General features: G+C 44.2%; 1 protein-coding gene across 3 annotated transcripts in view; it reads right to left on the bottom strand.

The window, feature by feature from the left end:
• LOC117963657 (C-type lectin domain family 4 member E-like) overlaps positions 1 to 14284 on the bottom strand; it is a 54646-nt gene continuing 40362 nt past the window's right edge. The window contains exons 4-7 of one of the 3 annotated variants that reach the window (XM_058994014.1): positions 3372 to 3455; positions 2690 to 2835; positions 2303 to 2451; positions 1 to 504 (exon numbers count right to left, since the gene is read on the bottom strand). In XM_058994014.1, the coding sequence (XP_058849997.1) occupies positions 333 to 504; positions 2303 to 2451; positions 2690 to 2835; positions 3372 to 3455 (551 nt within the window). In that variant the 3' untranslated portion in view covers positions 1 to 332. The remainder of the gene's footprint in view (positions 505 to 2302; positions 2452 to 2689; positions 2836 to 3371; positions 3456 to 14284) is intronic. The other 2 variants (XM_058994013.1, XM_058994011.1) reach the window with 2 other exon arrangements.

The following is a 14284-nucleotide window of genomic DNA, read 5'->3' as shown; positions in this document are numbered from 1 at the left end:
TCCATTGAATCCACATGGCTGCCATTCACAATCTTGTTTTCCACACGTGATGATCGTGTGGTATTTAGACAGTGGGAGTAGTCAAGTAGACCATTCTTAATGTTTCACTTCATTTCTGAACAAACAATGCAATTCCAGACTTCATTCAGTACAAACCACCAGCAGCTCATTGTTATCTCTGCTTTTTCATAATGTGGAATCAAACGGTTAATCTGGTAATGTTGGGGGATGACCTGCATGCTTGTCTATCTGAACTGAGTTTCTTCTATTCTTTCTCATCTCTCTTTGTGTTTCAGTAACCTTAGTTTCATTGTTTCCCGATTATCCTCTTATTAGGCTATCACTGTCTTAGATTCACAAATCCTTTCATATTGTTTTTTGCATGAAGAATCAAACCAGGTCTCTTTGGAATTCCTCTTTGGTTGTAGTTGTGCACCAGCGGGGTCGTCTCCCTTATAGTCATCAGGCTCTTTACCTTTATCATGTGTCCTTGTGGCCCAGAATCTGAAAGAGATGAGGAGCAATACCAGTCAGTATCACAGCACTAAACTGGACATGCTCACTGTTTCACTGCCGCACTTAATTAGCACCTAGTGAAAGTGTTCTTAAACAAATATAAAAATACAATTGAATCAAAAAGCTTAGAGCTTTGTGAATAGGACCCAGTTTCACTGCAGCACTTAATCAATGCTGTTTGCTTTTTAAAAGTTCCCCACAGTAAACCTGCACTGTCATTTTGCAGTTTTCCCATGGTTATGCTATGCATTACTATACTTTACCAAGGCTTGCCATGATTTTAATATGCTTTACCATACCTCTGTGGTCTTTACAATGCCTACCTATGCTTTACCATGCTTTCCCTGTGCTGTATTACACTTGCTATGGTACATCTTAGCGCTCTCATGTTAGGGGACACTAAAGAGGGCAATTTGTTGTATTAAAGGAAGCACACTGTGTTAATATAATAGAATAATAATAATTATTTTGTATAGCGCCTAAATGCAAGCATCTCAAAGCGCAGTATAGTTTAGAACAATAACACTAAAAACAACAAAACCAAGTACAAACAACAAATGCACAGCATACTGTTAAAAATAAAACGTATTATAAAATAAAACATTGCACAGTGAAGCCTAACCATGACGAAATGCCTGTACATAAAAATGCATTTTTAGTTGTGTTTTAAAAGCATCAACAGTATTAGCGTCCTTGATCACCTGCAGAAGTTTATTCCAAAGCCTAGACGCATAACAGCAAAAAGCCCCGTCGCCCACAGAACGAAGCTTAGCCTCCGGAATCCTTGACAAGCCCCGATTCGAAGGTTACTAGTGGGAAGGTACCTCGTTAACAATTCAGAAATGTAATCTGGGGCCAAACCATTTAGAGCCTTATAAGTTAGCAGTAACATTTTAAAATCAATCCTGCTCTTAAGCGGCAACCAATGCAGAGAGTTTTTAAGTCAATTTACCATTTCTTTATGTTTCTTAAAATCAATAAAAACACCAGCTGCCCAAGCATTTGCTTTCTTCGATTTCATTAAGTTGTTGACTTGTTAAATCTTTGTCTCCTTGCTTTGTATTTTTTCTTACAATTCTAGCCACTTGTCCACTGTCAAGCCTTCGAAAAGATCAAATATGACGAAAGGAATGACACTCTTTTTTTAAAAAAAACTTTAAAAACTCCTCTCACAACAATGTGTGTATTTATTGCGAGTTGAATATGTTGTGTGTTGATAATTTATTAATTGAACTGTGCTTCAGCAAAAATATGTTCGCCGTGTATTGTACAGTATAACTGTACGGTAAACAAAAAATCCTCAACAGCCAATCAGCGTGCAGCATCCAAACGTTCTTTTTATAAATAAAGATTATAGCTGGAGATTCGGAGCTCCAACTGTGCTGGTACCTCATGGGTGTAGATTATTAATTCACACAAATCTGCTGTAATTAGCAATTTAAAAATAAAACAATGTTTTTTACCCTCTCGTTAAATTCATGTTATGAAAAGTAAACTAGAACGATTCTTAAAACTTTAAAATAACTTTGCTCACAGAAACAGGCCCTCCCGTCGCATTGAAACAAATACAGCGAAGTCTACGGTTATTCTTAGTATTATAGTTTGTTGGTTGTTTTTATGTGCTTATTTTTCAGTCAGCTATACTGTTTATTGTGTGGTCCGCCAAGATTGAAAAAAAAAAAATTCATATGGGTGCGAATAAAAAAGTTTGAGAACCACTGCTTTAGAACACGGTTTATCCTATTAATCCTCAGCAGTGATTTCAGAATGAGATTGAAGCTCGTACTTTGCCTTGTCATTGAGACGAGTGCCGTCCACCCAGAGCCAGGTTCCTTCAGTAACAGCGTCAGTCAGGCCGATCCAGTGGGATTGCTCTTCTTCGTTGCTTATTTTAGCCTCATGTGTGATGTTCCAGACCTTCTCAGATAGGAATCTCTGAACAGTAAACAAACCTCTATCAGTTGAGCTGTGTCTTTGCCGTTGGTCTGTCATCTAGTGCAAGTGTTTGAATGTGAAAGCTCAGTTATATATTAACAATGTTTGCTTCAGGGTGAAAGAACTATTCTGCACATTGTTATCATACATCCTACTTCATTTCCAGTGTTAGCTAGCAGTGAAGTGAGCAACAGAAATGTGTATTGAAAATCTAACATTGTAAAGAAGATAGTCGTACCTGCTCTCCATTGCTCTCTATAATCACCAGGTGCCCCCCCAGTGATGTGCAGTTATCACGGCTGGAGTGCCAGTTCATTCTATCAGTGGAGAAGTAGTAACACTTGCCATTGAACAGCTCCCAGTTCTGTGGACAGGCATCACAAACTGAGGCAGAACAAGAGACAGAAGCAGTGCTGATCTGTTAAACAGAAAGAGCTGTAGATGTGAAGAAAGGCACAATGTAAAAGATAGCGAGGGGTACTGGATGACATCATAGATCATTAAAAAACCCCAGCTCTCTTTAACCAGCTCAATAATAGACAATACAAGCCATGTGTTATTATTTATGAAACATACTGTCAATATAACAAACAAACTGAAAATCTCACTGTTCCCACTGTCACTGCTGGCCCACTCTGCAGGGCTTTGTTTTTTAAAGGAAGTGTCTCTTTCTCGTTCATTAACGATTTTGTCTATCTTAAGGGTTTTAATTGCAATTCCTGATTCCTTTGTGTCATGCAGGTGACAGGGCCTCATCTGAAGGGGATTGTTCAGAGGGCTGCTTGAGCACAGTCAAGTATTACAGAGTTTTGTGATATGATCATTAGTAAGTGTTTGGTATTTGTTTCTGAAACGTATCCCTCCAGAAATCTGTCACAATACAGGTAAGTGATTTGAATAGAATCTGAAACAGCACTCACCTCTGGCAGAGATGTCCGTGTAGTTCCTTTCCAGTTCTGAATACCGGGATTGGAGTTCGAGGTTCTTGGTTTGGAAGTCAGAGACTGCAAAAGGAGAGAGCTTTTGTCAAACAGCTTCACACAAACCCTAGGGTTACTAGTCTTACTGTGACACAGATCAATAGTCACTGGTGAATACTGTAGATATGACACAGGCCAAGAGCACCCTCAGACATCTTTCACATGGTACGCACAAGTAAACCACACCAACATCCTTCTCATGCCAATAACGACTCTGCATCACCATGCTAAAAGTGTTTCAGCCAATCAGAGCATTGCGTTTCACAGGACCTACACTGTGACATCAGAAAACTGCAATCAAATTGTATCACTGTTTCCCTTTCTGAGTAAACATTGCGCTGTGACAGAACTAATTGAATTTAAGAAGCCCTTTTTTTAACCATTTTTTGCTTCTCAAAAATAGCCTGCGTCTTGAATTTGAGTACAATATAGTGATGCGTGTATTAAAATCCCGAGTACACAAACAGCAACGTGGCTGACTGCCGAGAAAAGACAACAAAGACATCTGCCCGAATACACAATCATCAAGTGACACTGCTGAGAAAAAACAAACCAAGCTTCCTGAGGAATTCCAAGAGAAACGTTTACAATTGCAGCATTTCTAACAAACAGTACCAGCTTGGACAGATCGGAAATGCTGATCAGACCCCTGTATTTTTTGACATGCCAAGCAATAGCACAGTTTAATGCTGTTGTGTTTGCTGTGTTGCATGTTGCCAGATGCCGTGGAGTGTCATGCTTGCTGTTGCCAGGATTTGTGATGCCATAAAAGCGAGTGGTGGTATGTGTACGACAGAGACTTCATCTTAAGTATTGTAGCATTCTTGTTCAGCATGGTTCAGAGTGAAGAGACAGGAAACAGATCTCAATTTAAAATCTCTTTAATAGCAATTCCAAACAATCCTTAAAAGGACAGAAAAAACAAAGAGACACACAGGAGAACACAAGGACAGGGGGTCACACACTCCACTGCCACTTAGGGTGGCAGCAACCATTTAACTGCAGACACACGGGACAGGTACAGGGGGACAGGGCAAGTCAAAAACAGGCATTAAAACAACTTTGTACATAAAATAAAGTGTCCTCGTTTTGCAGAGCGGTGCCAAACCATCACAACAGTGCCCCCAGCATGCAACACTCCGCCGCTCATGCAAATGAGCCTTGTCTGTACAGCCCGGGTCCTGGCGGCTCTGTCACAGCAGGTTTTCCCATTGCTGTGTTTGTCGGGAGACAGATGGTGGTAGCGCGAGTGTATTGTAGTATGCAGCACAATATACAAGCTCTGCGGTTAATTTACAACAACACTGTTTCGTGTCAGTTTTGTATGATACAACAGCGTAATTGTGGTTGTGTTTTTGCAAATGCATATTTATTTGATGTTTTATTTTTTCCTCAAATTGAAGGTGGTAAATTTGGGCTGCATCTTACATTCGAAGGAATATGGTAGTCCACAACAACAATAAAAGCTACAAATAAACCTATTTGAAATAAAGACTTAAACTAGGGGATAAACTAGCTGAAAAATCTTTTATGCTGGTTCCATTTCTAATCATTTTACTCTGATTTCACCGTGTAACAATTTTTTTTTTTTTTTTTTTTTTGGTTCCTGGGTAGTAAGTGTTATTTCCTAATTGCTTATGCCTCAAAAGTATAGAAAATGGCTATTATTCCCCACAAACTTTGCTTTTGTGACCAGGACAGTGATATTTTGAAATATACCTATTTTCCAGAACATTCCAGATAGATTCAGCGCTGAGTAAACTTGGAGTAACTTCTAGAACTTTCTAGAACTTTCCAGTAATATAAATAGTAGTATAAATACAGGGGCCTTAAGCCCACCAGTTCAGTTTAGTTCCAGCTGCCTAAGTGGATACATATCTGCATTTTTCTGAGATGGCATCAAGAGGCTGCAAGCATCCGGTAGACGCATTTTGCTATGTCTGCGGCCAATTTATCAAGATAAGAGCGAAAAAGTACTCCGTGGAAGCATCTGCTAAGATGTGTGAGGCCTACAAGGCATATTTCGGCATGCCTGTTGGGGATCAAGACAAACCCTGGGCACCTCATTTCACCTGCGAGCACTGCAAAAAAAACTCTGGAAGGTAAGATGGACAATTGTTGCTCTGAATTTTATGTTATAAAATTTGTTAAAACTTTTAAAATTGTAAAAGTTTTTAATTTTAAAATGTTTTACAATTTTCAATGTTATTGAAAAAATATATCATATATGAAAAATGTTGCGAGAATCTCTTACACATTAGTCATGGGTGAAATAAATGTATTTTTGTAGGATGGTACAGAGGGGAAAAAAGAGCCATGAAGTTCGCTATCCCAAGAATTTGGCGGGAACCCACTGACCACTCAAGCAACTGCTACTTCTGCATGGTGGACCCTTCCAAACGTCGGACTGGCAAGAATGTACCTGCTATCACGTATCCGGACCTTCCTTCATCCATCGCCCCAGTGCCACACTGCCATGAGCTCCCCGTACCCACTCCTCCGGAGAGAGAGCAGCCGTCTTTAGAAGAGAGCAGCAAGTCAGAGAGCGAGGAAGACGTTGTAGATCCAGATGACAATTTCAGAGGTGGAGCTGAGAAGAGAAACTCATACTACCCCAACCAAAAAGACTACTCACTTCTAAATCTTTTGTAGTCATTTTTGTATTAATGTTAGCTTGCGTGGTTCAGGGGGCGTGGAGCTGGGTGCTTCCAATCTTTCAATCTCCCAATTTTCTAATTTCCTGTTAATTAGCATCTATTTTCTATTTAAGCCCTGATCACCTGCACCTTTTCTGTCTAGTGTTTCGTTTTTGAATCCTGACCGGTAGTGTTACGCATTACTCAAAAATATATATATATATATATATATATATATATATATATATATTACGAAGACTATCGTTTCAACAAGATTTATACGCGCAGTCTTACCTGCTTCCAAATGGAAAAGCGTTCAGCCTACGCCTTTCCTTCCGACTCAGACGAGTTCCTGCCTCCGACCCCTCCCATTCCTCGTCCCGGTCCATGACCGCACCAGCCCCGCCAGTCAACCTTGCTTCTACCCGGCTTTCAGCTAGGCAAGAGCGGGGCTCAAAGCGCAGTTCCGCTAGCCAGCCTCCACCGCAGCTCCACTATAAAGATTGGACGACACCCAAGCTGCTGAAAATACTCTTCGAAAAGTCCATTCCCATTCCCGTTGGTGGAGATCGCATGTCCCTATTTCTTACTTATTGTGAAGCTTTGTCAGCTGAGCCGATTTTTCCCCCCCGCTTGCAAGCTTTGGCCGTCAGGCCCTCCTCTCCTGCTACGTTCTCAGCTCATGTTCCTGCTGCGCATGCGCAAGATCCTGCTCTCGCAGCCCAGCTCCCCCTGCCAGCGCAGTCAGCTCAGCCACAGCATTTGCCGCCGCAGTCACTCACCCCGCCCGTCCCCTCCTCCAGCAGCGCCCCTCAGGTCACGTTTAATCAACTGCAATCTCTGCTCCAGCCCATTATAGACTCTCAGCGCCCGTCTTGACAAACTGGAGAACCCTTCTTCGGCTCCACCCGCCTTCAGTTCCAGCACTCCTGCTTATACTTTTGGTACGTCCTCTTCAGTACCCCCCGCTGCTCTTCCAGAGTTCAACCTCTCTTCAGCCACTGTAGCAAGTTCCTCTTCTCCCCGTGCTATCACCAGCCATTCTATTTCTCCAAATATTAGGAAGCTAATAATTGAAGGCAAGGATGTTAATCTCGTTTCTATTCTCATTGCTTCTTCTGAGTTTTTAGATCACAGAGTGGTTGACTGCGGAGACGTTTCAGTCACTCTAAAGTCCCGCGACCCACGTCTTCAAAAAAGCCTTTCTGTGGGAGAATTCGTCCTTGCTTTCTCCATCTATTGTGACATTCTCTGTTCTGTTTATCCACATAGATTACAGGAGCTAAATCAGTATATTTTTCTGGTCGTCGAATTGTCTGTGCGCTATGGAGGCACCTTGTTCTATCAATACCACCGTGCCTTCTCAGCCAAAGCTGCCGCCACCCTCTCAGCCGACAACCGTATCGTGGATTGGTCCCGTTCCGACCCAGATCTTTTCACCCGCATCTTCAGCGGAATTCGTGCCAACGCCTGCAGCGCATGTGCCTCCACAGCGCACTCCTCTTACCTATGTCCTAAGGTAGCAGCTAGTGCTCCCCAACCCATTCCTCATCCCTTGCCTTCTCTTCTCAGTTCAAGACATCTTGCCCCTGCTTCCATCCATGCTTCAGCTCCACCCACCAGATCTCAAGCTCAAGATGTCTATGGCCGTCTGTGGCAAAGTGCCCCGCCCCTGTGTGCATTTGTGTGTTCTGTGTATGTATGTATGGGTGCGTATGTTAATGTTGGTGTATAGATTGGTACACGGGATATAAACAGGTCTGTGTTTCTAATTAATTACTCACTTGAATCCCAGCACGTGAATTCATTACGTGCAACCCCGTGCCACACATTATACACATTTTATCTGCACGTGAAGTGATGTGCCATCCTCGTGCCTAAATACAATTATACACTTTAAACACACGTGAAACACAGACCTGTTTATATCCCGTGTACCAATCTATACACCAACATTAACATACGCACCCATACATACATACACAGAACACACAAATGCACACAGGGGCGGGGCACTTTGCCACACCGTCCCATTAAGTTTTCAGGTGGCAGGCAAATATGCAATAACTTTAATTCTTCTGTCTGTTTCAACCGCGCCTGCAAGAACCTCCATGTCTGCAGCTTCTGCAACGATGCCCACTCCCGGTCCATATGTCCTCTTAAAGCTAAGTGACAATCAAAGTTACTTCAGGTTTTTACTCCTATCATCGTTCCGGCTCTCGCTAATGCGCTTCTAAATCATCCAGACAAGGCGTTCGTCTCCTATCTAATTAGTGGACTTACAAATGGCTTCTTCACTGGCATTTCTCACGTTCCTTCCGAGTCTCACATTTGTCAGAACCTCCGTTCTGCCATCACTGAGCCAGAAGTCGTCAGTTCCCTTCTCCAGGCCCAAGTCGACAAAGGCTTCATGGTCGGCCCCTTTGCAGCACCCCCCTTCACTACCTTTCGCATTAATCCCATAGGCATCGCTACCCGCAAGTATTCTGGCAAGAAACGCCTTATCATTGATCTATCCGCTCCTCGGGGCGGCTACACACGCAGCATTAACTCCCTCATTTCAAGCGAGGAGTTCGCTCTTCACTACATTAAGCTCTCAGATGCCATTTATTTCATCAAAATTGCAGGTCATGGAGCCTGGCTTGCCAAAGCCGATATCTCTGATGCATTCAAGGTCATGCCTATTCATCCTTCCCTCCGTCACCTTTTCGGAGTCTGTTGGGCAGACAAGTTCTATTTCTCCACTCAGCTCACCTTTGGTTGTCGCAGTAGCCCAAAAATATTCGATTCCTTGTCAGAAGCCCTCTCTTGGATTTTGCTCAACTCCTATCATGTCCCCTTCCTTCTCCATCTAATGGATGACTTTCTGCTTATTTCACCCCCTTCGGATCCTCCAGCCCAAGCAATTAATCAGCTTAAGACCCTCTTCTCCTTAGTTGGTGTCCCTCTCTCTCAAGAGAAAACCATCGGCCCTGTTAACTACCTGGAATTCGTCGGCATTACACTCAATACCGTGAAATTCGAAGCCAGCCTGCCTCCTGCCAAACTCCAACGCTTACTCTCACTCATTAACAGTTTTCAGATCTCCTCTTTCATTAAGAAGAGGGACCTCCTGTCACTCCTCGGTCATTTTAATTTCGCCATCCGCATCATTCCTCAGGGCAGAACTTTTATTTCACGTCTCCTAGCCCTCTCATCAACTGTTAGGAACATGAATTCTCACGTGAAAATCTCAGCCGACGCCAGAAAAGACATAAAGATGTGGATCAATCTCCTTACTAACTGGAATGGCCTCTCTCTATTTTAGGACGACTTCATTTCAGCCCCTCATGACCTTGCCCTCTTCACCGACGCCTCCTCCATCGGATTCAGCGGGTTCCTCGCTCCCGAATGGTTCTCCAGCACTTGGCCCCCTGAAATTCAGTTCCTTCCCCCTCAAGAGAAATCTACGGCTCTCCTAGAAATTTATCCAATCGTAGTGGGCGCTGTCCTCTGGGGTCACCAATGGTCAAGAAAGTCAATCCTTTTCTTCAGCGATAACAAACCCACAGTGCACATCATCAACAAAGGACGTTCTTCATCCCCCCTCATTATGCGCCTGCTCCGTCGTCTCATATGGTCTTCCGTATCTCTCAACTTCCTAATACAGACCCGCCATCTGCCTGGTATCCACAATAATGCTGCTGATGCTCTCTCTCGCCTACAGGTATCCAAGTTCCGTCAGCTGGTTCCATCTGCCTCCCCAAGCCCTCTCCAGATCCCACAGTTTCATCAGCTACTTCTAGACTGAACTCTACCCTTCGCAACCTCCTTCAATCTGCTCAAAACTACATGTCTACAGCCCTCACCCCTTCTTCAAGAGCCTCTTATTCTACGGCCTGGTCATCATTTTTAAGATTCTGTGCTCATAATCGTATCCACCCTATTCCCTTCAATCAAGACTGGATCCTAGCCTTCATCGTTCATGCTAAAGAATCTCTCCATCTTTCCCCAGCATCCATTAAATCTTACATTTCAGGAATCCAATATCACTACCGCATCATGTCCGTGCCTTCACCCATCATCCTCTCCATACCAGTCGTTCGTCTGACTCTCCGCGGAATCCTCAAAAGCTCCCCCCCTGCTGCATCTTCCCGCCTGCCTATATCAACAGACATCCTCCATTCTCTCATCTCTACTCTTCGGAAAGGTTGCTTCTCCCCCTACGAAGATCTCCTAATGGAGACCATCTGCCTCACAGCCTTCTTCGGATTCCTGAGAAGCTCAGAATTCACAGTTCCTTCAGCTTCAAGCTTCCCCGCAGCGGGTATTCGTCTATGTGACCTCTCTTGCATTTCCAACTGCTATTTCATAATTTGGCTGCGTACCTCAAAGACAGATCAACTCCGGCATGGTCAGTTCATCCAACTCTCAAGGATTGAATCTTCTATCTGCCCTTTCTCGGCTATGTCAAATATCTCTCCATCAGGAAATCCCCCCCCCCCCCCCCCCGGACCCTCTATTCATCGATTCCTCCCACGCTATTATTACACGTCACTGGTTCTCTGCCCACCTCTCCACCCTCCTCTCCAGAGCAGGCCTCCCTCCTCAGCTTTATTCTCCCCATTCATTTCGTATAGGCGCAGCTACCTCCGCTGCAAGGGCCAGCATCAACCACAGCCTGATCAAGACCATGGGCCGCTGGTCCTCTTCCGCAGTAGATTCTTACATTCATTCATCTCCCTCCGATATAGTTGTAGCCCATTCTAAAATCGCTAGCATGCCCGGAGTGGGGGCTACCTGTCCGCCGGAGCCACCAGAGGTTTTTCCCCATTAGGTTCATGGTTTTTTTTTTCCTCTCCACTGAGCGGCAGGTATACACATAATCACAGCTACTAATAACCTAACCATCTCTCTGTTTGTCTCGTTCGTCCTTCCGTACTTTTGTTTATGTTATGCGTTGGCATGTGCTGTCTCGTTTTCTTCACGGTGTGGGAATTTTCGTGAGGTGCCGGAGGTCCATCCTTTGGGGGGCAAGTGAGTCTCACTTCCCCGACCTCAGGGTTAGGCATCTGCCTCCCTTACCTTCAGGGGGGTTCTCACCATGTGAGTCAGAGCGGACCCCCGGCCAAAATCTGTTCTATCGCAGCTCCTGTGCTTATCTTACCTCTCGAGGCTCTGCTCTGTACTGGCCTCTCTTTCAGGAAGTGGCCTCTCGTGCTGAGTCCTATACTAACTTCAATGCTTTGTCCTTATTTCAGGTCCCAGGCAGCGTGACGTCTTGGCCTATCAGGGGTTTTACGAGCGCCTCTTACAGAAGTCTCAGATGCTGGGTACCTCTCCAATCTCCTCTCGAGGGGCGGCTCTTCGAGTCATAACCCTCATTAGTGTTTTCGGTTGCTGGGTCCTCTGCCCCTGGGATGTGTCAGCATCGTTGCCCTCAGTCAGCGACCTCTTGTCTATCCTGCCCTCGATTGCTGGGTCCTTCGCCCCTGAGATGTGTCGGCATCGTCGCCCTCAGTCAGCGATATTCTTGTCTATCTCATTTCGGTTGCTGGGTCCTCTACCCCTGGGATGTGTCGGCATCGTCGCCCTCAGTCAGTGACCACCTTCTGTCCTACTAACAGCTCCTTGCTGCTTCTTCTGCCTTACTCTTCAACCCAGCTCACGCCCCGTGAACTTTAGTATAAATACATGTTAGTTTGGATTCATATGTTGTTTTTTTTCTGACTTTATGTGAACGAAGACACAAATTCGCCCGTTTTCTCATTGGAAACAGGTAAATTTCAAAATATCACTGTCCTGGTCACAAAAGCAAAGTTTGTGGGGAATAATAGCCATTTTCTATACTTTTGAGGCATAAGCAATTAGGAAATAACACTTACTACCCAGGAACAAACATTGTGTTACATAGTGTAATCCATTAATATGTCTTCGGTTTGTTATCATTCAAGAACTTTCTTGCAGAGACTATTACTTTTTTTAAACAATACCGTTTCTTTTGGTCTAGCTCCTCTAATGTAGCTTTTCTCATGGCTATTTTTGCAGAGTAGATAAACAGCTGGATATTAGGAAAGAACTGTGTTAAATCAGTTCCCCTTTTCCCTTTGGTTTTATCTAAAAACGCTGATATTGTATCAACTGCATAGATTTTACTCTTACCAGACGGGTTGGGCAGAGCCTCATCGAGCAGCACCAAGGAGTCAGAGAGCTCTCCTCCATCACCCATCTCTGATATCACCGACTCCTCTTCGGATTCTTTAGCGTCATCCACAGCTACTGTATCCGGCAAGAGGTCCTCTGATCTGGAGGCTGTCTCAGCGCTGGACTGAACTGCAGCGCCGCTGTTACCCTTCTTCCCTGAACGCGGGGTTATCGCAGGTTTACACTAAGATCCAGCTTTACCTGTCCCAGAGCTCTGAGCTGCAGCAGCACCGCTGCCCTGAGAGAGCGTCTCAGAGTCCCAGACAGACTGCCCTTCTTCAGCTACCTTTCCTGGGGTGGCCACACGTCTTTTCCTCTTTTTTTCAACAAGCTGAAAATCTGCATCCTCTAGGGTTTCACTGTTTCAGCTCCTGTTTCTTTATTGTTTTCTTTAACCTCCGCACAGATCCCCCGCTTCAGTCGAGGCGCCGGCTCGGGTCTCACTGTCTGCACTGGCGGCTGCGTTTGCTGCTCAGCCCCCGGTGCTGTCTCAGAGACTCTGTCCTCCCCACTTCCTGGCTCTCTTGCCTTATTATTCTCAGTATCATTATTTTTTTGAGGGCAAGCCCTTCTAAGGTGTCCTTGTCCTCCACAATGAAAACATTTCATTGATTCTGTGCTGGCAAATATAACATAATTACTACCGTCAATATTGAAAGTCCACGCAACTTCAATAAACGAGTTGGGGTCATTCAATAATACAAAAACTTGTCTCCTAAAAGACATGACATGCTTAACATCTGGGTTTTTACACCCGAGTAAAATAGGTTTAATTGGGGACATTATTTTTCCGTATCTTAGTAGCTCATTAATAATCAACTCATCTTCAATGAAAGACGGGACATTTGAAAAAAAAAAAACAATGTTTATTTAGCAGATGCCTTTGTCCAAGGCGACTTACAGAGACAAGGGTGTGTGAACTATGCATCAGCTGCAGAGTCAATTACAACTACGTCTCACCCAAAAGACGGAGCACATGGAGGTTAAGTGACTTGCTCAGGGTCACACAACGAGTCAGTTACTGAAGGGGGATTTGAACTAGGGACCTCTCCTGGTTACAAGCCCTTTTCTTTAACCACTGGACCACACAGCCTCCCTGAAAGGATAACTTTAGTGACAGGGGAAGCTAAAGGTAAAACGCTGACAAAACTTTCTTTGATATACAAACCACCTTCAACAATCCTGTTCACTAATAGTTCACTACTAAGAAAAACAACGATGGCTTTATTCATTCTTGCAGCAGAGTTTATATTTCCATACCCTATTTTTTCCCCGACAGCTAACAAACACTCCTCCACTGTTACTGAACTGTCTGGAATACATTTAAATCCGTGCCTGCGGGTCAGCGACCCAAAACCTCCCGATTTGGAACCCATGGCGGCTCCAAATCAGGAGATAAAACCAAATTAAATAATACAAATAAATAAATAAAACTAAACGTGTACAAAATGAATATAACTTCAGTAAAAGCTTTACTCACGCACAGTACACACCACTCACTCTACACAAGCCCCTCCCACGATCCCACAATCCTCAGAGAGTGAGAGAGAGAGAGAGAGCGAGAGAGCGAGAGAGAGAGAGAGAGCGCAGCACAGCGTTGATTCAGACACAGGATGCACAGGGACAGCCCCAGAGCCATGTCACTGCCCAGTGTTCTAGTCAGCCAGCAGTGCTTGTGCTAGCATCCACATCCCTCCACCCCCCTTCACCGCCTTTACAGCTGCCCCTAGGCTTGTTCATGTGGTGTCTCCTATCACCCTAAAAAATCCATGTGGAGATAGTCTCACTAAGCCCAGGTATAATGATCCACACTGTCTCAATATACTGTGCTCATTTCTATGTATTCCATTGCCAGGCCGAGGCCAGCTATGAGGCATGGGCTTTGGTCTAAATCATACTAATAATTATTTATTTAGGCCCTTTTACATGCTGCTTTGCTGCAAAATAAAATGCATTTCATCCCTTTTGTAAATAAATTCCCAAGTCCTGTCGATATCTATAGCCTCTGTGCTCTTCAAAATCTGGGAATAAAGG

The sequence above is a fragment of the Acipenser ruthenus genome, chromosome 20, assembly GCF_902713425.1.
Source record: "Acipenser ruthenus chromosome 20, fAciRut3.2 maternal haplotype, whole genome shotgun sequence".
Lineage (NCBI taxonomy): Eukaryota > Metazoa > Chordata > Actinopteri > Acipenseriformes > Acipenseridae > Acipenser > Acipenser ruthenus.
Note: the sequence above shows the minus strand (reverse complement) of the source record. Positions and strands in the feature narration are given on the sequence as shown.